The 26,652-nt window shown below is 40.4% G+C and overlaps 4 protein-coding genes and 1 long non-coding RNA gene across 6 annotated transcripts; 1 reads left to right on the top strand and 4 right to left on the bottom strand.

The window, feature by feature from the left end:
• Positions 1-124: 124 nt before the first annotated feature.
• ogfod1 (2-oxoglutarate and iron-dependent oxygenase domain containing 1) lies at positions 125-6,721 on the bottom strand. Its single transcript, XM_068573768.1, has 13 exons — positions 6,488-6,721; positions 5,461-5,606; positions 5,327-5,373; positions 3,214-3,314; positions 3,012-3,128; positions 2,843-2,934; positions 2,621-2,749; positions 1,233-1,346; positions 1,086-1,165; positions 767-1,008; positions 532-660; positions 402-460; positions 125-291 (listed from the first exon to the last, which is right to left on the bottom strand). Exons 1-13 carry the CDS (start codon positions 6,657-6,659, stop codon positions 130-132), a joined length of 1,590 nt encoding a protein of 529 aa, XP_068429869.1. The 5' UTR covers positions 6,660-6,721; the 3' UTR covers positions 125-129.
• Positions 6,722-8,781: 2,060 nt separating this feature from the next.
• nudt21 (nudix hydrolase 21) lies at positions 8,782-11,345 on the bottom strand. The gene is made up of 6 exons (XM_068578066.1): positions 11,070-11,345; positions 9,848-10,048; positions 9,700-9,763; positions 9,530-9,619; positions 9,300-9,375; positions 8,782-9,168 (listed from the first exon to the last, which is right to left on the bottom strand). Exons 1-6 carry the CDS (start codon positions 11,189-11,191, stop codon positions 9,017-9,019), a joined length of 705 nt encoding a protein of 234 aa, XP_068434167.1. The 5' UTR covers positions 11,192-11,345; the 3' UTR covers positions 8,782-9,016.
• Positions 11,346-12,367: 1,022 nt separating this feature from the next.
• LOC137792767 (uncharacterized) lies at positions 12,368-16,987 on the bottom strand. 2 transcript variants are annotated; one of them, XM_068588514.1, is made up of 8 exons: positions 16,832-16,987; positions 15,853-15,956; positions 15,271-15,712; positions 15,090-15,182; positions 14,964-15,000; positions 14,670-14,741; positions 13,197-14,582; positions 12,368-13,090 (listed from the first exon to the last, which is right to left on the bottom strand). In XM_068588514.1, exons 1-8 carry the CDS (start codon positions 16,928-16,930, stop codon positions 12,810-12,812), a joined length of 2,514 nt encoding a protein of 837 aa, XP_068444615.1. In that variant the 5' UTR covers positions 16,931-16,987; the 3' UTR covers positions 12,368-12,809. The 2 variants fall into 2 exon arrangements, with proteins under 2 accessions (XP_068444615.1, XP_068444703.1); XM_068588602.1 differs by having other exon boundaries at positions 12,368-13,087.
• Positions 16,988-19,604: 2,617 nt separating this feature from the next.
• LOC137786157 (transcriptional repressor CTCF-like) lies at positions 19,605-26,236 on the top strand. Its single transcript, XM_068577855.1, has 13 exons — positions 19,605-19,773; positions 20,838-21,107; positions 21,223-21,348; positions 21,470-21,863; positions 21,979-22,149; positions 22,304-22,437; positions 22,540-22,660; positions 22,746-22,895; positions 23,173-23,333; positions 23,424-23,606; positions 23,699-23,831; positions 24,400-24,534; positions 24,710-26,236. The coding sequence occupies exons 2-13, from the start codon at positions 20,859-20,861 to the stop codon at positions 24,967-24,969; spliced, it is 2,217 nt and encodes a 738-aa protein (XP_068433956.1). The 5' UTR covers positions 19,605-19,773; positions 20,838-20,858; the 3' UTR covers positions 24,970-26,236.
• LOC137786222 (uncharacterized) lies at positions 20,803-24,964 on the bottom strand. Its single transcript, XR_011077565.1, has 3 exons — positions 24,682-24,964; positions 21,947-22,037; positions 20,803-21,842 (listed from the first exon to the last, which is right to left on the bottom strand). It is a non-coding gene; the product is annotated as an uncharacterized lncRNA (long non-coding RNA).
• Positions 26,237-26,652: the final 416 nt, after the last annotated feature.

The following is a 26,652-nucleotide window of genomic DNA, read 5'->3' as shown; positions in this document are numbered from 1 at the left end:
ACTCAAATAACTCCCAAAGACCAGGGCAGCATCTGTTAATGTAAACGCAGTATGTCCTAAAATGTAAGCATCACCTTTTTAGAAAGATGAGACAAAGATGTGAAGAAGACACAAGATGGGCAAAAATATTTATTCATAGTACACAAATGAGAAGTCATAAAATGCTCTGCAGCTAAAACTATCTGCAGTAGCAGACAAGCTTTTGTGGTTGACATGTTTGACAAACTTGAGGGTTTCTTTGTCTCGGTAGACAAGGGCGAGGGAATTATCCTCTGGATACACTGTCAGTAGCTGCGATGAGAAAGAAACCAAAGCAATGATGATAATGAAGCATTGCCAACATGCACACAATTCTGTAATTAGAATCATCATATCAATCATATACTGTAATCAACACTCACCTCCTCATCCTCTTCATTAGCAACATAGCAAGTGAAGCCACCAAACTCTGACTGCCAGTCTATGAAAGAAAGTTTTGTAAAAGTCACAGAATTGATGTGTGTGTGTGCGTCTGTGTGTGTGTCAACTCACCAGCACCGCAAAACGGTAAAACAAGGTCCAGAGCGTACTCTGCACGCGCTGCTTCTGCATCATGCAAAAGAGTGTAGCCACCATGACACCATCGACGCAGTTCACCACAACACACAGGTGTGCTCAGCTCTAAAGCAAACAACAAAGGTCAAAACATACCAACAGCTGCAAAGACTTGAGGCTGAGGAAACCCAATCCCAATCCCCCCCCCCCCCCCCCCACACCCCACACACACCTTTCTCGCTGCTCGCATTTGCCGATTCTGTCAAAGACCCTGTAGCTTCTGCGTCCCGTACATCCTTCCTCTCTTCCTCTTTATTCTCATCATCATCATCATCGTCGTCAGGACACAGGTAGTGCAATCGAAGGCCGGTGAAGTTGGAGAGAAGCAGGAAGAAAGCCTCTGAACAAAGCAGCTCCCAACATGCACTCACGCACTGTGGCATTGTGTTGTTCATAGAAGCTGTTTCATAGCATCTAAATGAACACAAATACAGCACCTGTAGTCAGAGTCCTCAAATATGCCCTTAAATAATCTCTGAAACATGCCCTACCTCTTATTAGGTGGTCCTCTCTTTGTCCACTGAATTTGGGTGAGTCGCAGTGCTTCTTTTACCTCCCTGAACTTTTCCTCCTGAAGACAAACACTATCAACCGACAGGAACGAATAGACACATGCAAAAAAAATAAGAGAGAGTTACCTTAAGAAAATCTTTGAGCTGAATTTCAGAGCTATCCTCAAATTCCTCCTGGATTTGCTCTTGGTAAGCTATGTCCAAGTACACTGGATTAACCCACTCCAGTAGCAACGTTTCCTGTCATGAACACAAAAACATAACGTCTGTTAAAAGGTAGGGCAAGTTGATTTGTATAGCACATTTCAGCCACAAGGCAATTCGAAGTGCTTCACATAAAACCATTAAAAGGTTAAAAAATATAATGTAAAAGAAAACAAGATTTAAAAACAGTTAAGAACATTCCTTTTAAATCATAAAACAAACTGTCATAAAGAAAAAAAATAGAATAAAAAGCAGTTTAAGAAATAAAATGCACTAGTGAGAGGCAGCAATTGAGTCTGGTTCAAATAAAAGGCAGCAGCAAACAAATAAGTCTTCAACCTGAATTTAAAGGAGCTAAGGGTTTCAGCACACCTGCAGCTTTCAAGCACCTTGTTCCAGATATGTGGAGCAGAAAAGCTGAATGCTGCTTCTCCACGTTTAGTTCTGACTCTTCGAACAGAAAGTAGACCAGAACCAGACGACCTGCGGGGTCGGTATGGTTCATAAGGTAGCAGCAGATCATAAACGTGTTTAGGCCCTAAACCATTCAGTGCTTTATAAACCAGCAGCAGGATTATATAGTCAATTCTTTGTTGGACAGTAAGCCAGTGCAAAGACCTCAGAACTTGAGTGATGTGATCCACTTTCCTGGTCTTAGTGAGAACTCGAGCTGCAGCGTTCTGTATCAGCTGCAGCTTTCTGATTGACTTTGTACAGAGGCCTGTGAACACAATGTTACAGTAGTCAAGTCTACTGAAGATAAATGCATGGACAAGTTTCTCCAAATCCTGTTGAGACATAAGTCCTCTAACCCTTGATATATTCTTCAGTTGATAGTAGTCTGATTTTGTAATTGTCTTGATATGGCTGTTCAGATTGAGGTCTGAATCCATAACTACACCTAGATTTCTGGCTTTTTTTTTTTTTTTTAAATTACCGATTGAAGCTGAGTGCTGACTTTCAATCATTCGTCAATGGGAGCAAAAACAATAACTTCTGTTTTATCTTTATAGTTTGGCATCTTTTGGAAATACACGTATTTACTTTCATGCTAAAAGTCAGATGAGAAGACTGACATCATCAAGCTTGTTGGACAAACTTAATGCAACGTGTTGATTAGTGAGATTTGTAATCACTGGTATTTGATTTGGTATTTGGTTTCCTTTGAACCGAGCCAACCCAGCTGCCTCAGTTAAGCTAACCTGCTGAAAGTGTAAATCTTTTGGTGAACAAATAGAAGGTACTGAGTGTATTTCCTAAAATGTCAAACTGTTCCTATAAAGATAGTTTGAACGTTTGAGCAAACTCACATCTCTTGGTAAGTGTGGGCTCCGAGGGACAGGGGGCCCTCTGTGGCGAGGAGGGCGCTCCAATGACGGCCCGTGAAACCAGCCGCTTAGAGACAAACGACACTTGTCCTGTGTCAAAACTTCTGACACCTGGACAAACACAACACATCTCATCAATCTGCAATCAAAGACACTTCTTTGATGCAACAGTGAAGATAAAAAGGCAGGAGAAACTTTTCTTACTTGGTGAAAAGAGACTGGAGAAACTTCAAAGAGGATGAGCGTGTTCAAAGAGGGTACAAGCGACTTCACTATACTCTCTGGGTGGAAATTACCTGATGACAGAGATAGAAATTACACAAGACTTGTCTAAAAAACACAAAAATTCACACACACAAAGTGAGACACTCACTGTCTGTTGTGTAAAGATCGAGGGTTCCTCCATCGCTGCTCTGCCACGGCGGCACGAGATACAGGATGAAAGCAAAGCGCCTCCCCTCCAATTCATCATCGTGACACAAAAGAACATCTAGAAGGAAGAAATCACTTTAGATTTGTGGAAAAAGGAAAATTCATGGAGGTTTTTTCCTAAAAAAAACTAAAACAAAGCTCACCTGTATATTCATATTTAGCGCAAGAAATATCCACTATGGGCTCCAAGTCAACCTGCATTACTTCTCCGAGCCAGGAGCGGAAACGCCCAAACAGTGCCAACCTGAAAACAGTGACACAAGAAATATATTTTATGGCGCCATCCTGTTTTGTATTGAAAATAACTGTGTGGTTTAACCTTTAACCTTGTATAAAATTGAAGACCTTTTGAAAGCCTCACCACACAGGCAGATTGGATTGTTGGACTGCTCAAACCTACCGTGACATTTTGTTGTGACATAAATAATAGATGATCACGAGAGGAGGTCGTTATTGTGTGTTTAATTATGGTATTTATTCCAGGCCTGTAGTTCAGTAGGTGTTGCCCAGTGTATAGAGTCACAAATACATATTTTTGCAAGAGATTACATGTTGCAGTATCTTACTGTAAACAATGCTCATCATAATTGTAATAAAAGAATTTAAAAAGGGAAAGATTTGTGTATGACTTTGCTGTAATGTAAGAGTCTCAAATTGACACCCAGCTCATATTGTTTTGATTTATCCACTGAGATCTTGTTTTTTCTTGGACTCGTTTCAAACTGAACATCTTGGCAAGTTCTGCAGCTTTTGCAATCCGACAGTAGCATATTTAATTTCTCATCATTGGATTTATAGTCCCAACATGTACACTGTTGTAATAACGTAAAGTGTGCAACCCTTGTGTTCACTGCAAAGTCCAGCGCTGGTACAAGACTGAATAAGGAACGGTCCTTCCGCTTTAAGAATGATCATCACTGAGCAACTGCAGTTGAGTGCATTTCCCACTGAGCTCAAGCCTCATGTTAAGCAGTCAGAATCAACAGCACTGAATGAAGAAGATGTACTAATTAAGAAGCAGATGTGATGTCTAGCTCCACCTGGTGGTGAGCTGATCAACATGTTTCCCTACCACTGGGCCAACTTCAGCATTACAGTCTTGACATTCCTTTACTGACAACTAAACCAACCTCTTTTCACTTTACATGTAACAATGCAGACTAACCCTCAAGACACAAACCAACTTTTCCATGTGGACTTTTAGGTCAGAAAGCTCTAAAGACATTAATATCTCTTTGTTGAATATTTATAGGACTGGTGTCAGCGACACACAATTTCTTTCAAAGCAAAAGGTTTGAGAGGTTATAGTAAGTTTGAATGTGTGTGTTACTGGATTTACAGCTAAGATCAAGTGAGAACAAGTAAAAAATATAGTGCTGACAATTTGAGCTGGTTGCGTCATCAGTGGAGTAAAAGTGGTTTAGATTGAGACAGCTCATATAGTCAGGTATGAAATAAGATAATCAAAATGGACGAACAAATGTGATGCATTTTGTTTTCTAAAAAGAAAAGAAACAAAGTCAAAATCAGGATGGCTAAATAATAAAATCATCTGGCTTTAGAGAAAGGTCAGCCCTTCTGTCAGACTGGGAATGACTACAAGTAGGTAAAATGTGCTTTTAACACAGCTGTAGATCAGGCGGTAGAGCATTATTAGCCATTAATTGTTGGTTTAATTTTGGCTGTTGATCAATATTAATTGGCTCCATTGTTCATCCCAGATCAAACCGCAGTTGGCGGGCGGAAAGCAGGACTTAGAAGGGAAGAGGGGAGCTGGACTTTACACCATAATGCTTGGTGCTCAAACAGTCAAAGCTGATGGAGAATGTGTTCCTCATCTTGAATATTTAATGTACAGATGTCAGCCATATTATCTACGTAGAATTTTTTTTCCCTTACAATGCAAAAACATTAAAACAGAAACGTACGACTGTTTTTGTTCTGTTTGTCGTGTGTTACAAATGAGTTACAACTGAATTTTGTTGTGCCTCCCTGTTTTGCATAATGAAAATAAATGATCTTTGAAAAGACAATAAGACACCAACTTGCAACTTGATTGACTGAGTCAATGTGATGTCTATTAGAACAGATGACCTGTAATAAAAATGAGCATAAAAGTAAGTTGTTAGCATTCCCACCTGACAGAGTGAGCTTCACCTCTTCAGAGACCAACCATTATCCACAACTTCACAATCTATCCTTTCTCACACCAAGATATAATAATCCTAAAGTACAGAACACAAGTTGTTTTTTTACCTCAGTCCTGAGATATGTGGCTCTGTTCTCTTCTTCAAGTCGTCTGACTGTGGGAACATCAACAAAGTGAAGATTATAAGACAACGACACAAACCAACAGGAATAAATCAGTGAGACGGTCCGTTTGTAGAGACCTGTTTAAATTTGTACAGATCATTTGACTTTTCATGAAAGTTGAGCTCCATCAGTTCTCTCTGCAAGTTCTCCATGAAGGTCTCGCTGCCGAGAAAGTTCTTGATGATGCAGTGAGGGAAAGGGTGGCAGTCCAACTCCAGATCTCCTGCACATAAACAAACCATAATCTGTCAGCCGGTGAGTTATTTGTCAAATTATAATGTGGACAAATAACTCACTGCTGCTTGTGGAAAGACACTGGACTGCACCCACAAAACATTAATGTAACTGCACTAATAAGAAACAAAAGTCAAGTAATATTTGGACATGGCAAAGTGTTACTAAATGATTTTCATATTTATTCAAGTGGGGCAGACTCAATGAGATCAAATGACATTGGGAAAGTAGTTATCCTCCACTCATATAGTCTTACACACATCAGAAGTTTGAGCAATATGTACATTTGCCATTATAATATAAACTTGTCTGGCATCAGTGTTTTGTCAAACCGTTTATACCATTCATTTTCAGACGTATCTGAAAATTTAGCATCATGCTGCAAGTCAATGAGCGTCAATGTCTATATTATATCTAAGAACAGAAATACCTCCGTCTAGTTATGTTTTCCATAAACAATATCTCAATTATTTTTTCCTGAAAAATCAATAAAACATAATAGCCAAGACAATATAACATTACATATCACTTTTTACACATCAACCATCTCTATCAGAAGGAACATATAATATATTCTAATTCAGCCAAAGACATGCATTAATACCAAAACATCAACAAGACAAGTCACTACTTGCGATAGTTGCCGGGCAGATAGTTTACCTGTAGTAGTTCAACGGGGGGCTACATAGTATTTAGTATCCTGATAATCAAGCTGCATAAAGTTGTTAAAGAGTTAACACTAAAACGTAATTATAATGACCAGCTGAGGATCTTAAAGCAATTCAATCAGCTAGGTTTTCTTACTGCAGTTTTTCTTAAAAAGGTCGTGACGTTACTTTAGAAAAGTTCATGTTTTCCTGCATCACCCACCCTGTGTGTAAGGACTCCTCTGGCTCCACGCCTCCTGCACACTTTTCTTCACCTGCTCGTCTCCAACAAGTGAACAGAGTTCAGCTGTTTCCTCACACGTCGTCTTCTTCTTCTTCTTCTTCTTCTTATTGTCTGTTTTCACGCTGTCGCCCGGACGTCGTCTGGACGCCATTATAGAAACTATCAACCAGGTTATGAACAGCTTTGACACTGCAGTCACACTGCGGACGCGTGGATGTGAGATGGTCGACGCGGGGAAATGACGTTGACGGCAGCAGGGGCATTTTTGCCCTGAGTAGAGACTGTCAGGCAGCTTTGGCAAACTGACAGACAATACTTTGCGTTCAGTCATAATTTTTGAACAAACCATCTTTGAGGAATTAAATATAACCTTGCTAGCTGCATTTAAAAATGATATATACTAAGCTTTAACCACTGTATCTTTTAAATGTTTTCTGTTTTGTTCACCTCGCTGCAAGACAACCGGATCACTTCAATCCATACTGTATTGTGCATAATCGTATTCTCATGGACAAAGTTAGCATCATTGCAGAATCACAAAGTTAAAAACAATACAAATGAATGCTGAAAAAAATAATGGTCTATAAGATGATTTGCTTTCATCTAATATGACTGTCGCAATGTATACAGTATAATGATGTCCAGTGTTTGTTAGGATAAGGATAAGCTATTTAGAGAATTGTTAAATGGATATTATATCATGCAGGTCACATTCAAAAGTGGGCAAGCAGTCGGTTAAATTTATTATATTTTTGTGTTGTGGTAATTGAAGTGTCTATTCACACAATACTAAACATATGACTGAAACATACACTGCAAATATAATTTGTCATTACTTTGCATTTGGTTGAAACACATATCTAACCTGATATGAAGTGCAGATGAAGCATGTGGGGCAGTATTCAGCTGCCAAAAAAAGGAAACTTCACGGCAAAAACTGTTACAGCAAGTAACCGATTCTGAACCAATGTAGACTGCGCCCACACTAGATTTAAGAGCCAAATAATTAAACTTTAATTTTGGCTCATCTATTAGGATACTAACATTTGAGCCTCATGCACTCCGGTAGTAACTCCTACTGAAATATTTTGGTTTACACGTTCACTTTGAAGGCAATATGAAGAAATAAGCAAAAGCTTTATAAAAACATATTCAAAGGACTACTTTATTAAAAAGAACAGCATTGTCACAGGTTAAAGGAGGAAACGCAATGACACTTTGTTTAATCCAACATGGGCTTCCACTGAACATAAAATCTTAACACTCACTGGAATAGACTTTCATACTACAAAACAAGCAGTTGCTTAATATAAAAAAAAGGCGCAAGACACTTTTCTTTTCTTTTTTAACAGTAAGAACACCCACCGGTGAACTGTCAATGACAAGTTCTTAGTGAAAGCTGAGCTAAAGATGAGAAGTATTTTATTCTCCACATCTCTGAAGTTCACTCACACTGGACTGCACTCAGAGACATCAACACATACGTGTTCACTCGAGTTAGTTGTAAATGAACTTGCGTCTATAAAATGATGAATAAAAAGTCAGTTAATGTTAAGTGATGATTTTCACAATAATGGTAATGCAACGTTTTGTTTTCTATTTCGAGCTTCTTCTGTTAAAGTCTATGGTAACCTGTTTTTGAGCATGTTTTATTTTTTTATGAGTGGGACAAAGCAATAGGCCAACAACAAACTAGTAACAATTAAAGATGAATCTAAATAAAATAATCATGAAACATACAAGAAAACTCCACAAGGCACCTTTTTAAAAAGGTCAGTGAGTAAGATTTAGTGGCATCTAACGGGCTTGGTTGCGGATTGTTACCAACTGAATATCCCTCTGCTCAGTCGTCCCTTTCCAAGACTGGAGTAACATGAGCCACCAAATGCTGTTCGCCGTTCTCAGAGGCCATCCTTACCGTCACAATTTTACTTTAGGCGCATTGTAAATCAAACTGCTGCTGTTGGTACCTTGTTTTATACTCTTCGGTTCACATTTTTGCTGTTTCAAAAGCGTTTAAGAGAACTAAATCTCTTTCTGGTTTATCGGAGGGGTGTGCAACTTGGATAAAAGTGACACTCTTGCATACTTGTTACTTCTTAGGTAGAATCTTTATCTGCAAATATCTTCTGTTTATGTATACGTCTCGCTTTCCTTCTCTTGGTTGGATTTTATAGATAAGCTGGGTGCAGTCTTCGGTGTTGTCCTCAGATACTTCAGAAGAATGGATACTATCTAAACAGCTCTTTAGTACTCTCTATACCCATTGTGCATTCACTGTGTTAATAAAATGTTTATTATGTTACATTTCAAACATGAACAATACAAGCCAAATAAATTGGTTAGAAAAGTTACAGGTCATACATGTTTCGTCAGCAGTTGTACATAGCAAATCCTTGATACAAACAATGCACGTGATGATATTTGATTCCAGCCCCACATTTTTAAATTTAGCCAGTGACAGTCAAAAAAAGAAAAAAAAGAAAAAAAAGAAACATGGGTTTCAGTTCAATTCAGGCTAGTTCCACAATGACATAAACTATACCTGCTCAATAGCTGTGGTAGACTGGAAATGATAGGTCCATATCCAGGAGCGTTGTCATACAGTTCAAACAAAGGTGCTGCCACCAGTTTATAGTTCTTGGGGACGGCAAACAGCGCTGCAGAAACATAAAGCACAGGTTTCCAAAAAAGAAGCAAAGATGCAATGGAACTTTATCCATACGTTTCCTCTACTTATATACTCCATTTAACAACACTACTAACATGCAATAGTTTCACAAGTTATTACCTTTTTCCTGCAACTGAACGAGGAATAGCTTTTTATGCTCCTTGGGTTTGGTGATGTGAGCTGGAATATATGGATACTGCAATACAAACAACTTTGATCAGATATAATTTAAATCAGCATTTATTAGTTAATGCAAAACCACTTCCCATTAAAATAGGGAAATATCTATTTAATTGTTCCTTCAATCAACTAAATATTTATAACTTGTTATTGTATATATGTGCACTAACCTGTGGAGGCTCAAAGTTTGGGCGCCACCAGTTGCCGATACAGTCGTCAATCACCCATTCCTGCTTCACGCCATCTTGCCTTCCAAGGATCTAACATGAAAACAAAAGTTAAAATGTGTAAAATTCACAATCGCAACAAGAAGCTTAAAACTGTGCAGTGACGTAGCTACCTCAGTCATCAGGCGTTTCAGACCCTCCACCTCATCTTCTCCAGGACTCAACTCTCCCCCGGGTCTACAGGAGAGAAGCCAACGTTAGTTCCATAAAAAAAAAAATTCTGCTGTTTCATGCAGGATCCTCTGAACATGAACTACTCACAGTTTGAAGAAAGTGGTGCCCAGCTGCAGCAGTAACACATGAGGCAGCCTGTGTTCATGGACAATGAGAACACCCTCCACTGTCCTCCGCATCCCCATTTTATCAAACTCTTCCCGCATCCGCTGGAACCGGGCAGCCACTGAGCTGTCCTTCTCATACAGAGGCTCCTTGGTGCCGAATGTGTAGTTGGTGAGAGGGTATCTGAAGTGCACATGAAAAGTAATTAAGCCTGACCAGAGATCAATACAGTGAGGTTCTTACCTATATGTCATAAAAACTGGGATATACTATTTAATACTACTAATTTTAATCTCTGGCTGCAACAATTTAATAAAACCATACATCGCTACTTGTTGTTCATACTACTTGTTCATAATATGTCAGAAAAGAGTAAAATTTGCACAATGTATTTCCCGGAGAAGCAAAGAATCATCAAATGGCTTCAAATCGTTTTCAAACCAACACAATTCAAACAAAAATGAGAAAATCCTTGATTTGCATAGGCTAAAAAAAAGAAAGTAGCTAAATGAATGACAAACAAATGATCAAATGCACTGTAGATACATTTGTTTTATCTTTTCAGCTGTAAAGAGAGACTAATTATTTTGGCTGCCATAGTAAGTATGATCTGGAAGTCTTAAATTCAATATTTTGTTCTGATTTTAATGTTTTATTGTAACTTTAGATCAGCAAACATTTGATAATTGATTAATAGTATCTAAGACTAGTAAGACTGTAGCCTCAGAAAATGTGAACATTGACATATGTATATGTGTATATATATATATATATATATATATATATATATATAGATAGAAAATACAAATTCAGGCTGGCATTTGACCGACCAGCGGCACATTTTAGTTTCATATAATAAAAGACAAAAGAAACAGCATATATTAGCATTTTGTTTTCTCCGTGCGGGAAGCTGAACCGTGTGCGGTTGTTTTAGGTATATTAGATTTTTGTATTAATATTCACACCAATATTTTTGGACAATTCTTGAAAAGCAACCACGTCCAAGTCATGACCACAACATGGACACTGCTGTATTGTGTGCAACAGACAGTTGTATTTGATGAAATCAGTATATTTAGCATCAAATGATTGAAACATAATACACTAATTAACGGAGTTAGACTTTGCCGTCGGTCCTCGTTAACTAACGAGCACCCTTCACTACCGATACGAGCGGTATTATGTCTGCTCCACACGAACTCACAGGTTGATGGTCCTCTCCAGCGAGAGCGCTTTTGCAGGCCCGCTGATGTATTTGTTCCCAAACTGAACGGCACCACCGCGCGGCCAGCCGGCGGCCGAGCGACTGGGAGGCGCGACCGACATCTCTACCGTGTGCACGACGAGGCTGGATCCTCCTACGAATGTAGTAGTTGTTTTGTAACTCGATGGATTTTCTAAATAGCAAAAGAAACTCTTCGCACTTGTGTGGACGGTCGACAACAATTACTCTGCCGTGGTTTCCCTTGGTCCTCCTTTTCCGGGTGAAGCGCGGCTTTCTGGTCGATCTCCCCGTCAGCGACACCTGCTGGTGTGGATGACTAATATTTTTCTTTTTCTTTTTTCTTCCTCGTGGATCAAACATGTACATCCAAAAGAAGTGTATATATACATATATATATATATATATATATATATATATATATATATATACATATATATATACATACATATATATATATATATATACATATATATATATATATATATATATATATATATATATATATATATATATATATATATATATATATATATATATATATATATATATATATATATGGTTGTTGTTTTTGTTTTTTTTTCCTTTTTTAATTATTTCATGAGTGAGGTCTATTTTGGGCCTCATTCACAAAATGTTTCTTAAATTTACGAATATTTTACTCCTCTTTACTCCTCCAGCTGGGGTGACAAGAGGATCCCCTTCATTACATCCAATTCTATGAAGCTTTGGTCAGCTGTCTTTAAAGACAATATTAGACACAGGAAGAATATTGTAACTTTTTTGGAAATATTTGAGTTGCTGTTATATACAACTGTAATAATAGTAAAGAGCATTTGGTTTCGATAAAAATGTGACCTATATTTTAGAATTTAGTTAATAGGTAAACTCCACTGTGTGCACACATAGTATACAGCATTGATGAAAAGTAAAACAAAACATGACTTTTAATTAATTTGAAAAGTACCATACAATTGCTTTACTGTACGGCATCAAAAAGAAACGAAGACATACAGTTTAACCTCAACTGCTGTATACTTCCCTGTATAAAAATATGTATAATGTTATGTATAACAGTGCTTGGTTCATTAAAAATATATGTAATATGATAAATATATGTATGTGTAAGATTTTAAATAAATAAGGCTTTAATACATTTCCGCATGTTCATTCTTGAAGGTCTTGTATCTCTGGTCTCCTCTGCTCTTCTGGCACAAAGACCATTATTGAACCGAGACAATTAAATAACTTTGATAACAATTGAGCTATCTTGATGCCAACTGAGGTAGACCAGTGGCTCCTGAAATAGCAAGTATACCTTGAATAACATTCATGTGTTAGAAATAATAAATCCGCTAAAAAAAAAGCAACTCAGTTCAATATTCCATTTAATATTCATAACTATGTCTCTTATCCATCTATTGTAAACATGGTGTATTTTACCACAGTAGTTGTCTTATGGTACATAATCATACGTGCAATGCAAAAAATTCAAACATAAGTTAAAAAAGGACAAAGACACTGCTGGATTTGTTGATTACATCACACCAAGGGGATCTCAGTTCTTTGGTCCAGTGGCCCACCCTTTGTGGTGTGCTGCTGTAATGCGGTGGTCCCTGTAGGAAGTGGGATGGATCCTCTCCCCCGTTACCTTTACTGTGGCCTCTCCTGCCCCTGTCACAGTAGTTGGTCCCGTGTTTTGCCATTTCTTTTGTTTTCGAGTTATTCCTCACCCTCTTCTTGTTTTTGACCTTCTATCCCCCTCTTATTCCTGCACAGGTCATCATTTATCCCTGAAGCAGGTTCAGCCACTTCTGATTTTATTGTGTTTTCTTCGGGTTTCACACTTTCGTCCTGCACTTCTTTCATTATAACTTCATTGTTGGAAGTAAGAGGCGGTTTCTCCTTTTCATTCTTGCTCTCTTTCCCACCGTCGGCGACTTTCTTGTTCTCATCTATCTCAGCTTGCTTGCTCTTTTGAACTATCTCAAGCTTCTCATCTGCTGTTGAGAGATGAAAATCGTGAGAAAAAAAAACATTCAGCATATATCTACACACGTTGAAGCTAAGAATGAAATACAATATGTACTCACAAAACTCAAAATTTACCTGTGCCCTTTTCTGCAGGCTCTACACTGGATCTTTCTTCAGGAGATGTCTGCAAATCTTGACTGGGATTATCATTAGAGGGGGCTGGACTGGTCAAATGGTGAGTAGTAGCACTTAAGTTATCAATAGTTGGTGTTTGGGTAGTGCTGACGTCGTAAGTGTAAGGTGGGTCTGCGTCAGTCATGAGTGGGGAGCAAATTGCAACAGTGGTAGCTGAACTGGCAGTGGAAGTGGTATCTACACGGTTTAAGCTGGTGGCAGTGGAGGTGGTGTCTGTGGGGTTTGTTTCACTGGAAGAAGTGGAGGGAACTGAGATTTCAGCAGGGCTAGGAGTGGCTGGATGAGTAATGGTGGAAGTAGAGATGGAGTTCATGCAGTCGGTGGATGTTGGGCTAGTGAGGGATGTGGAGATGGTGGAGATGGTGGAAGGAAGGGGATAAGAGATCAGGGTGGAGGAGGAGGTAATGGAGGTGACAGGTGAAACTGCAGTTGTAATGGTATGACTTGAGATAGGGGGTGGAGATGTGGTTTTAGTGACTGATGAAACTGAAGTTACGAAGCTCGTGGAGGTGACGGAAGCTTCTTCAGTAACTGAATTGATGGTGACAGACACACCTGGGGACATCTCTGATATGCAGGTGGATGCTGAAGTAGCTGTGAAGATGACAGTCATAGCTGCATCACCACCAAGAGCAGGAATAGCATCGACTGAGAGAACACCATTTGGCTCTGGGAAAGTCGATGTAGTTGTCAGATTGGTCGATGTTGTGGAAACCGAGCTTTCATTGCAGGGAACAGAAACCGTTTCTGATGTGGTAATGAAAAGCATAGTTATTGTTGAGTTGGAAGTGACAGAGGGGTTTGGAGTGATGGACTCAGAGTAAGCGGAAGTAACTGAAACAGTGGCAGAGGGTTTGATGAGTGTGGTGCTGCTTGTAAGGGTTGTTGGAAAGCTGGAGGTGGGTAGTTCAGGATTAGTAGCATTAGCTTCAAGGACAGAAGGTCCACTGTCAAGCTTTGTAACACTAGTGGGTGTTGTAGCTGCTGCAGTGGGGTTAACAGACTCGGTGGGTATATCTGTGTCAGAGGGAGGTTCAGGACTTGTAAAACTGGTTGAGTCAGAGACTGAGTTTGATATTGTCGGTACAGTAGGAGTGTCGGTAACAGTGAGTGCAGAAGCAGCAGGAGTAGATGGAGCTGCACTTGAGCTCAGTTTAGTCGGTGTGTTTGACTCCCCTTCCTGTATTTGGGCTAACTCATTCTCAGGTGTGTTACGGCCAGATGTTGAGCGGGGTGGACCTGGTTTGATAACGGGCTTTGGAAGCAAAGCGGGTTTCCCAGCTGACTCGTGTGCTGACACACTTGGGCGAATTTGATGCCTTGTATCTACAGAAAAGAAAAAAAATGTACAAATTATTCATAGTCATACACATATTGTGTGAGAGAGTCAGTCAGTCAGTGCTTGTAATCTACCTGACGATGCAGACATCGTCCGAGCTTTTGTGAAAGTAGGTGGTGGCTCAGGTTTGCTGTCAATGATAGTACCTAAGAAACAAAGACCATTTACCAGAGGAATTCATTCACTTTTATGTCCCAATAGTTGATGGAGAGCGCTTTTATCAGCCCAAAGAAATATTAATTATATTTAATGGAGAAGTGATCTGTGTTTGATACAAACCCCATAACTTCAAAGATTAATTCCGATTCATTAACACTAAGCTGGAGCAGATGAGTCATATTAAACTTTGAATAGATAAAGGAAGATACCTTCAGACTCTGCTTTTTTCATCTCTCCCTCCGGATTCTACAAGAATAAAAGAAGCATTTAAACACTTTTGAAGACTCCCACAATATATTTACACCTGTAAATTTAGACATATACATAACACACACCTGTGTCTCTCCTGGCTGGGCTTTGGAAACTCCAATACGTTGAAGCATGAGATGGAGTTTCTGTTCAAAGCTATGTTGGCCTTCGAGCTGTTTCTGAAATGAGCAACAACAGCATAATTAGTGCTTTTAAATACACACCTACTGGTCTGAATGTATATAAGAATTCAACTCTTGCACTCACCTTTGAAGTGTTTCTGGCACTGGTAGTCCCTGCTGCTGCTGATCCAGACAGCAAAATGAGAGACTGGGACTTCCCCTCTCTGAGAGCTCGACGGGGAGGCACCACTTCACCCCTCAGCTGAGCACCAGGTGTCTCCTGAACAGCCGAACCTCCAGTTTCTTTCGCTTTCTCCTTTTCATTTTCCTTGTCCTGTTCCTTGACTCTGTCCTTATCCTTTTCTTTCTCAGCTCTGGTGACTTCTCTGAGCGGGCGAATGAGATCAGCGATAGAGGTCTTTTTGGGTCGGCCCTCCTGACTTGGTTCTGATTTCAGACCTCGTCTCTTTTTGAGTGTGAAGAAATCACCGAGTTTCCTCCTGAGTGTTTTCGTTGGTGGTGGACAGGGACCAGAGCTAGCAGGGGCCACTTCGTGCACTGTGATGGATTCATCATCTTGCTTTTCCCTATATTAAGGATCATATGCTGTATATCAAACTGAAATACGATGTGCATTAAATTCTACTGTAATAAAGCATTTAGAGTTTAAACTGGCTACTTATTAAGGAACTATAAAGAGGCAAATTGGGCAGCTGTTGATACTCACGGTGAATCAGTAGGAAGTACTCTCTTGGTAAAGAACTCTTCAACTCCTTCATCCACTCTTCCCATGAGCTCAAGGACTTCATTGTCACTCTCAATTATTGTTTCCTAATAACCACAGAAAAAAACATTTCACTCCAAAGATCAAACAAACTTTACATTGCATAATCCTCAACTATGAAAAACCCACACACTCTGGCACGAGTATTACTCCTGCCTCTATGGGTGTATTTTAGTTGGAATCTTTCTTCATGCTACAAACCAGCCTCCTGGGAGTCAGTTGCTCAGTAACGTACGATGGGGTGGGTGGGTGGGTGGGGGCGTCACTGGATTTTACATGCCGAATGAAAGCAAGATGATAATTTTGCCGATGTAGGTAATGTGACATCAAAACTGCTCATTCTGATCATATTAATATCTGTAGCCTCAAGTAGCAATACAAACCAGGAGGTTGACTGCAGAACACAAATTGTGCAGAAGTCACCGTTACATGATATCCTGTCAGGGGAATTGCTTGAATTTAGTCTCCCTGGCCATTGGCTTCAAGGGAGTGACTTTGTGTCTCCTGCCTAATGGCTCTGTGACAACCGGATCAGCTTAGTGGAAAATTAGAGATGATCACACATATTATACAATTATATTTGCACATTAAAAAAAGGTAGTGGCTTTTTTTTCAGTGAGAAAAAAAGAAGACATTCAGACCAAGCTCGCTGTCGTGCATTATCATCCTTCTCTTACACACGGAAAATGCAAGTGTGTGTTCATCAAACAGCCGGTGACCGATACAATGGGACTCCCTTATTCCAGCAGGGACCAGGCATCTTTTACAGCACTCCCCCTCCATCCTTCCCTTCCCCCTGCCTCTCCCCTCTGTACCCTATTATATCTCTCCTCTCTCCCTCCCTTCCATTTTCTCTCCTCACACACGGCACCTTTTCCCTCACACTCCATCTTTCCCATCCTCTCATCCTCTTTCACGGTACCTGTGATCTGCTGGGTCGATAGTTGAGTTTTTGTCGGTGAGGTCTCGGTCTGCTCTGGGTGTAGTGCCTGAGCGCTGGTCCGCCCAACGGCAGCTCCATTGGGGAGACACACGGCACGCTGTTGCCGTGGAGCTCTGTTGCTGAGGCACCGTTGCTAAGAGCTGAAGCAGTATGTAATGCCTCCACCGAGGTGGGCGGGGCCAGGCTGGCTAGACTGACAGATTTGACTCGAGAATCGCTCTTTTCTCGGCCCCCCCCCCTTTAAGAGGAAAGCCATGAGAAAAAGATGGTGATACAATAAGAAGAGCAGAGAGATGGAGGAATAGAGTGACAACACAGACATGTCTTCAACCCTGCATCCTGGTCTATGACAAGTACATAGTATCATGGAAATGTCTGCAACGAACAACATGTTTTGTTAGGTTATGTAACAAATTATTTATTCATTTTTTTCTGCGAAAAATAAATGCTGTAATTCAAAGAAAGACATCTCACCAGTAATATAAAAAATTAATAGCCAGAGAGGATTTTTAGAGACCTGGATAATGAGCTGTACCATAAAATAAAACACACACACACAATCACAGAATACATCAAGTTCTGTGAACACACCACCCAACCCAAACTGTGCGCTGCTTCCCCAACAACAAGCCCTGGATCACCAAGGACCTGAAGGATCTTCTTAACAAGAAGAAAGTTGCTTTCAGGCCTGGGGGCAGGGATTAGCTAAGGAGAGCGCAACCTGAAGGTGAAGCTCAGGGAGGGCAAGGACTCCTACAGGATGAAGCTGGAGGCTAGACTGCAGAAGAACAATACGAGGGAGGTGTGGACCGGGATGAAGCAAATCACCGGCTTCAAGGTTGGAGAGAGACAGGGAGTGGATGACGCCACCATCTACCTGCTGCAACAAGCTCCGTCACACCTGGAAGGAACCAGTGTCACCGTAAGAGTCACTTTCTTTGACTTCTCCAGTGCATTTAACACCATCCAACCACTGCTACTGAGTGAGACGTTGTAGGTAGTGGAGGTAGACTCGTCCACCATCTCTTGGATCACTGACTACCTCACAGGCAGACCACAGTTTGTCAGAATGGGCCGAATGGGCAACACAGGCTCATGCCTTCTGCATAAGTACTCTAATGACTGTGGTCGGGTGTATTGGCGATGGACGAGAGGAGGAGTACAGGGCAGTAGTGAGTAATTGAGTTGGCCGGTGAGAGTTACCTGCTTCTAAATGTGAGCAAGACCAGAGAGATGATGGTCAACTTCAGGAGGATGACGACAGTTCCTACACCTCTGACTGTCCTGGGAGTGGATGTGGACATGGTGGAGAAGTACAAGTACCTGGGTTTCTCTATTGACAGCCAACTGAACTGGAAGGCCAACATCAATGCTGTCTACAAGAACGGGAAGAGTCAACTCTTTTTCCTGAGGAAGCTTCGATCCTTCAACGTGTGCAGCAAGATGCTGGAGATGTTCTACAAGTCGGTTGTGGCCAGTGTCTTGTATTTTGCCATTGTCTGCTAGGGGGAGCAGCATTGGAGGTGGTGACACCAACAGACTTGACAAACTGGTGAAGAAAGCCGGCTCTATCATCGGCCGCAAGCACGAGTATCTGGAACAGGTGGTAGAGAGAAGGACACTGAAGAAACTATTGTCCATTTTGGATAACCCGGACCCCCCTCTCCACCACCTACTGCAGAGTCAGCAGAGCACTTTCTCTAAAAGATTCATCACGCTCAAATGTCACAAGGACCGATACAGGAAAACATTCCTGCCCACTGCAATTAGACTGTACAACAAATCACCTCTGGCCAGATCCTCTGTGGACTAATTTTTACTGTACACATTCACATTCATGTTGGTTTACACTTCATATATACTACACATACTTTGTATTTTGCACACTGTGTTTAAACTTAATTAATGTCCTTCAATACATACTGCACAGTTATTTGTACATATAGCATTAATTATGTTGCTCCGTTCCAATTCAAATTCAAGTTAATGGAAAATACTTTTTAGAAAACCTTGACAGTAATCAGTGTCGAGTCCTGACATTAATACTGCCTGGTTTATGATTTTAGGAATTGTCAGCGGTATAGCTCATTTGTTAGAAAATAATCAAAAAGTAATACAATATAATATGTTGCATTACATTGGTGAAGTTATTAAAATAGTTCCATTCCTTATTAAATTTTTAACAGGGTAACTACATTTACCAGAAAGCATATCTGAGGCAAGGAAGTACCAAATAAAACGAGCCCAACATCTTATTTTTCTCTCCCAGCAGTGTAATCTGCCAATGGTAATGTTAGGATTTTAGCCTGTATCAGTTTTATTTTTCAAAACGCGTGTGGCATCCCAATATCACTAACTCAGGTGATCACTTGCATGTAAAATTGTCAACTTCAATATTCAATCTACAGTATGACACAATTATAGGAGTTATTGAGGCCATGAGGCCCGCCCTACACCTACAACATTTACACTGCCCTCTTGTGACGGATTTTGTGAATTGTTCAATTCAAAAAAATACTTTTGAACTCGATTTAAATTTGACTGTAAATTGACGGAGGGATAAAAAGTCACGTCCGGGCAAAAATGATCTGCCAGAAAACTAATCAATAGTCCCTTTCCAATTTATCGATAATCCTCCTCGTCATGTTTCCGGACGCCACGCCCACGCTCGAATTCAAATCTGGCGCCTACCAGCCTCAGCCATCGCTCGACCACGCCCCTTTACTCCCTCGGCTGTGTGTTTGCGCAGCCGCGATAGCTCTTAAAGTGCCGCCATTTTGTGTGAGGCCCACTCTCCTTAAGCGGGAGAAAACTATTAGTCCGGCGCTCAGCACATACGCAGGTTTACAACAGGACCGAAAGGAACAAACACATGCAGCGAGGAGCCAACTGAATACAACGGTGGAAAGAAGCAATTGGGAGTAAGTGAAGTCGTTGGTTTTCCTCCAAACACGGAAACGTTTTTGTAGGAGCCGTCGTCGGCCTCTAGGTGTCACGGTAGGGCTTACGGGGCTGGCGGGGGGGTGTTTGTCTCCCTCTATCGTTATCCAAAACGCACTAAATCTGTCTATAAACTGTAACTCCGTGTCTCGGTTGAGCGGTTTGGTGCTTTGGGTCTGACATTTCGGGGTATTTGCACAGGGAGGGTTATATTTATGAGTATTTCTGTTTTGAGTTTGTTCAGGCCTGACGTCCATCTTATCGTGCCCTTTGTTTCCTGTTTTCAGACCTCCTCGCGCCTCCCGAGTTGACTAACACGAGTTGATGTTGGAATAGTTTGTATCTTTAACAATGTACGATTTGTTTCGATCGTGAACGGTCGCCAAATTGTTAAAAAGTAATTTAAACGTTCTTGTTGTCGAACGCGTAACCCCAAAGTATCGATTAATTAATTGATCGAGTAGTAATTGTCTAATCAACACAGGAAGACGTAACGTTAAACCGTCACTCTTCAAAAGTTCAACGTAACCTCCCTGTTAAACTACACACGATAAACGCTCACTCTTTGCTTCTTCACGATACTTCGATCACCTGACTTTCACTCCAACTTTGTCTGACTCTTACTCAGCCAGGTGAACAGTGAAGTCATGGTGTACTTCGTTGTTTTCTTTGGCATTAAGGGACATGCTTTAGATTGAGAATCTCTATGCCAGAGAGGCCATCTCCTATTTTCGTAATCTAGTGCATTATGTAATGCCCCATATTACATTTAAATGAAATGTATATATTTCAAGCAATCAATAACCAGTTTGATCCTTCAGGCGTCTTCTACTGTCTGGTTATGAAGTAAAATGCACTGCATTCAACGCAGAAAGTACTATTTGTACTGGCTCATCAAAATAAGAACCACACATGTGACACTAGTGGAGTTTTTACAGTGTGCACCTCTGTACTACTACAATCTGGACACGCGCAAAAGGAAATGCAGTTTCATTTCACTGAATTTATTTCTAACTTGTTTTTTTTTCTGTCACCCTTTATGAAGGGTATTACTTGACCTGTTGCCATGGAGGGAGAGGTTGTTTCCTTGGAGACTGTTGCCCTTTCTCCCGATGGAAAGGTCCAACCAGAAGCTGGAGATGCTTTGATACAAGGAGCAGTCATGGCTGCACAGGACGGGGTGGGTGATAACATGGAGATGATGGTGATGGACGCTCTTGATCCGACTCTGCTGCAAATGAAGACTGAGGTGCTGGAGGGCGGCGGTACGGTAACAGTTACTGGTGGAGAGGAGGGACAAATCATCACACTCCAGGTTGGTATAAATTGCAATTCATGAAGTTCAATGTTTGAATACCAGGTACTGGCCTTGTTGTGAAGTGTTTTTTGTTTTGTGAGCAAAGTTTTTACTTTTGTTTGCTTTCATGTAGGTGGTGAATATGGAGGAGCAGACAGGAGCTACGTTGGGTCTTGGTCAGCTTCAGCTGGTGCAGGTACCTGTTACAACAGCAGAGCCTGTTATCTGTCACACTCTTCCCTTGCCGGAGGGCTTCCAGGTGAGAAACGATTCTGTGCTGCTGTGCAATGAGAACAGCCCTTAGGTCATGCCCCGAAACTCCATGGACTACTTTTGTTGAGTCTGGTCACAATACGATTCATATGAAATGTTTTTTTTAGGTGGTAAAAGTGGGCGCCAATGGTGAGGTGGAGACTGTAGAGCAAGAGGAGATGCATTCAGTCCACGCAGAGCTTCAAGAGGTGAGGAGAGAAGAAGAAGAGGGGGAGGAAGAGGAGGAAGAGGAAGAGCCAGCAGAAATAGAAACCACTGTGCCTCTACAAGAGGACCCAGAATGGACCAAGGATCCAGACTACCAACCCATTTCAGGTCTACGAAATAAAGGGAAGAAACCAAAGAAGAGCCGCCTACGCTATGGAGAGGGCAATCGTGACATGGATGTTTCTGTGTACGACTTTGAAGAAGAGCAGCAAGAGGGGCTTCTGTCAGAAGTGAATGCCGAGAAGGTTGTGGGCAACATGAAGCCACCAAAGCCTACAAAGATCAAGAAAAAAGGTTAGACTTTCATATAGTTTCTGTGAAGATATCATAATGCTGAAAAGACACATGTTGGATTGCAGTTTGGCTGTGTGATGTACCTCTTTTTATAATCCTAAATTTTTGTGTCCAGGCGTAAAGAAGACTTTCCAGTGCGAGTTGTGTAGCTACACTTGTCCGAGACGCTCCAACCTGGACAGACACATGAAGAGCCACACAGATGAGAGACCACATAAATGTCACTTGTGTGGACGGGCATTTCGAACTGTCACACTGTTGAGAAACCACCTCAATACACATACAGGTAATGCAGAAAATTAACTCATAATTATACCATTGCTATAATTTATTTTTAAAAATGACATGCTTTTGATAATTGTTTCGTGCAATATTACTTTAAATATTATTAATAAATGGAAGTTTCTTCTTTTCATTCTCACTTCCTTCTATTTCTTTAGGCACTAGGCCACATAAGTGCACAGATTGTGACATGGCATTTGTTACCAGTGGTGAGTTGGTGCGTCATCGTCGCTACAAACACACGCACGAGAAGCCCTTCAAGTGCTCAATGTGTGACTATTGCAGCGTGGAGGTACGTGACCACGTTGGTCTGTGTTCAGTACTCATCTAATCATTAATTTACTCCAAAGGATAAGATCCTTTTCCCCCCCTTAATTTTTCTGTCTTTTTTTAGGTGAGTAAATTGAAGAGGCACATTCGCTCGCACACCGGGGAGCGGCCCTTCCAGTGCAGTCTGTGCAGCTATGCTAGCAGAGACACTTACAAGCTGAAGCGGCACATGAGAACACATTCAGGTAACCTACTCGCGTCATATATTTCCCAGAAGGGTTATTCCCAGTTACAGAACTCTCTAACTAAATTCCATTCTCTTTGGTGCAGGGGAAAAGCCGTACGAGTGCTACATCTGCCATGCCCGTTTCACACAGAGTGGCACCATGAAGATGCATATTCTGCAGAAGCACACAGAGAACGTGGCCAAGTTCCACTGCCCACACTGTGATACTGTCATCGCACGCAAAAGCGACCTTGGTTAGTTGTGTTGTCATTTTTTAAACTTAATGTAATCAACTTCAGATTAGAAAGACGACAAAGTGCAGTGACCCCTGATTTTTATATCATAAATATTTTTTGGGTAATTTTTCGGAGAGTTCATGAAGTATGTCAACGTAAACAATAGTTAGAGAAATTGTTATTTCGCATGCATAATTTATAGTATAAATATGCTCTAAAACGTGCCAGTCATTGCAGTATTGTAAAGCTTTTTTTAATGCAATAAGTATATAATAATGCAATTTTTCTATTTCAGGTGTTCACTTGCGGAAGCAGCACTCATTTCTTGAGAAGGGAAAGAAATGTCGTTATTGTGATGCTGTGTTTCATGAGCGTTATGCTCTCATCCAACACCAAAAGACCCACAAGAATGAGAAACGCTTCAAGTGTGAACAGTGTGACTACTGCTGCAGACAGGTTTGTGTCAAGTGGAATATCATTATGGTATTCATCTTTTAATTTTTATGCTACATGCTAAATGAAGCAATCTGACCTATTGCCTCATAGGAACGCCACATGGTAATGCACAAGCGTACACACACTGGGGAGAAGCCGTTTGCCTGCAGCCAGTGTGAGAAAACATTTCGGCAGAAGCAGCTTCTGGACATGCACTTCAAGCGTTACCATGATCCCAACTTTGTCCCCACGGCCTTTGTCTGCAGCAAGTGCAACAAGACGTTCACCCGCAGGGTAGGACTGAGCTCTGAGATATAGAAAACAAGGTTGCTATCTTTTACAGTATATAACTAACTAAGGTGTGTTTGTGTGTGTGTGTTCCACAGAACACCATGCTGCGTCACACTGACAACTGCACGGGTGAAGTTGAAGAAGAAGAAAATGGAACTCCTGCACCCAAAAAGGCTCGTCGTGGCAGGAAGAGGAAGATGCAGGCCAGGAGAGACGAGGGCGACACAGGTAGTGTTTGTGGACCTAGGTTCATTTTTTTTTTTGCCAATCGTCCAATTTTACTTCAGAATATGCAATGACATTTGTACAAAATAGGTAAAATTGATTGTCTAAAAAGTTGTCATGGTCCATTTTGATGTTCATTACAGTCTATGTAACACAGATTTCTGATGAAAGAATGTCCTAGTTGATTAGATGATAGATGTCCTTTTATTTGTAAAGCTGGGTATGGCTCTTCTGGTAGATTATGTGCCCACATGATGGATTAGGTTTGGCAGATTATTTTGTATGCAGTTTAAGCCAAAAGCTTTTTCTTTTAAACTGATAATGGTTTCTTTTTTGACTGTCTTTTAAAAATGTACCATTGCGTTTTTATCACGCAAAAGTATTATTTTTCTAATCACTCAAATAATCGACGCCCTATATTCATGTTGCTAAAGATTGTACACGGCCACGGAAATGAAATCCCAATTAATTCATCACATATTATATTGGTGATTCTATTCAGTTAGAGTTAGCAATCTGCGTATGTTTAGGTGTAATTTGTCTGCTTATGTCCCTATACTTTGATCTGTAGAAGATGAGCTGGATGAAGAAGAGGAGCTAAGCGAGCTTGAAGTGGAACAGGACGCACCAGTCGTCCCTGTCCCGGCCCCTGTGGAGCCACCAGTCAAGAGGAAACGTGGACGACCCCCGAAGAACAAGCCAGACAGTAAGTGTCAGGACTACAATGCTTTTGGGCATTATTTGGCACATAGCGTGAGACTCGATGCTAATGGACTGTAAGTCCGCTCACAACTACATAGATAGAATTAAAAAAGAATCACTTTCATATGTTCATAGCTCATTCATACAGTACCAGAATCTGACTTTCAACTCTTTAACAGCGACTGCCATCATCCGCGTGGAGGATGAGACCACTGGAGAGGTGGATGATATAATTGTGAAGAAGGAGGTTGGAGCCGATGACCAGGCGGATGTCATCGACGAGAACGTAGAGGAGGTGGTGGTCGGTGGAGGGAAGTCGACCATCCAGCTGGAGGAGTTGCCCCAGGAAGATGCGACTGCACCAGCGTTGCAGCTGTCTGACGCCCCACCTAACGGAGACCTCACTCCTGAGATGATCCTCAGCATGATGGACCGGTGATGGGTGTGAAAGTCGGCTCTGTAAACACGAATAGATCCATGATTACATCTTTATTATTCATTCTCGTCATTTAGGATTACATACACTTGCATCCTGCACATCACTGTTGTAATTTAAGATTTGCTTTGTCATCATGTATTAATGAGAGTTGAATTATTATGGATTTACTTCCAAAAAATGCATTTCAGTACATTTGCGTTTAGGGTGGCTCTAATTGAAAGCAGTATATTTAGCCTCCTAGCTGTTATGTGTTAGAAATCTTCTAAGCTACAATATATAAATTACAAAATCTCTTCTGACATAAGTACATTTCTACATTCTAGTCGACTATATTTTAACATGGTAAAGTGACTTCCTTAAATCTAGACTGGGTGCATGTCATTTTTATGAAAAAGATCTGGGTGAAACTGTTTTTTATGTTTTACTTGTTTATACATCTGTGTGAGTAAAAGTAGGCAGTCTCACTCATAATGTGGACTTTGCGTTACTTTTTTTGCCGTAACTCTAGAAAATATTTAATATCCTCGCTGAAGAGCTCTGTACACCTCTTGGTTTGGACAGAAAACTGTTCTCCTGAAATTTGGAGTTAAAAACTGTCTTTTGGGGTTTAATGTTCTAGAGTAAAGTACATTTAGACCCAAGTCCCTGACTCATCAACAAAATGTCATAAGATTGCAGAAATGGGGTTAACTTTCAGGGAGATGAGGTTTTCTTTCAAAAAACATTTTTTGATGGCTTTTTCTGTTTCGTTTCTTTTGTATTTCCCATTTTTAAGCCAATTCTAGTTTTTAAATGCATAATAGCCTGCTTATCTTATGATCCTCTCTTGCTACCGGAACACCTTTAGATGACTTGTATGTACTAAACATTGTCACTGATCAGTGCAAGGAATGAACAGTGTTTTGCTCCCTTTTTATAGCCATTCCACTTTGGGTTGATTTTTCTTTTGTACTATTTGGCAATGCGACGTAGCAGCTTGAATGACATTTGAATAACAGTGGCAGATGAGAACAGATGTATGACTGTACAACCAATTTTTTTTAAAGAAAAGTAGATGTTAATGCTAATGTTTTAGGCTTCTGCAGCTGTAATGACCTCAATCATGGATATTTAAAATCAGTGTGGTTTCGAAGTACAGTTAAAGCCCCATGAAATTATGGCTGGAAACATTGTTTATCAAAATATGCAGAGAAACAACTGAGTGCTAACAAATGTCTGTGTATTTTGCTTGCAGATCTATTTTATTAAATGGACTACTTGATATCAAGATTTTTTTTCTCCTTTCTATTAACTGACAAGGTACCATAGGCTTCATCTGGTCATTTAACAAAAATCATTTACTTTTTTTTCACCTGAGGCTTGTGAGTGGGAGGAGTTTAATACTCACTGTCACTACATGACTGGGGGCTGCTGTGACTTATCCACTGTAAAGTCAATCAAATGTTTAGCAGCTGTTTATATATATATATATATATATATATATATATATATATATATATATATATATATATATATATATATATAAAAATAAATGCATGAAAAATGCATACAAAACTTATCTGCTTCAATTTACACTTGGAGTAAATTAGTGTGTATTAATCAAATCATCACTTTGTAAGGTTTCACAAGAAAGAGCTCTGTTGTGACATTGGTGCATATTGCTCTAATTGTACTAGTACCAAT

Source organism: Clinocottus analis, unplaced genomic scaffold (assembly GCF_023055335.1).
Source record: "Clinocottus analis isolate CAN_PGR_092001 unplaced genomic scaffold, fCliAna1.0.p SCAF_1, whole genome shotgun sequence".
In the NCBI taxonomy this organism is placed as follows: Eukaryota; Metazoa; Chordata; class Actinopteri; order Perciformes; family Cottidae; genus Clinocottus; species Clinocottus analis.
Note: the sequence above shows the minus strand (reverse complement) of the source record. Positions and strands in the feature narration are given on the sequence as shown.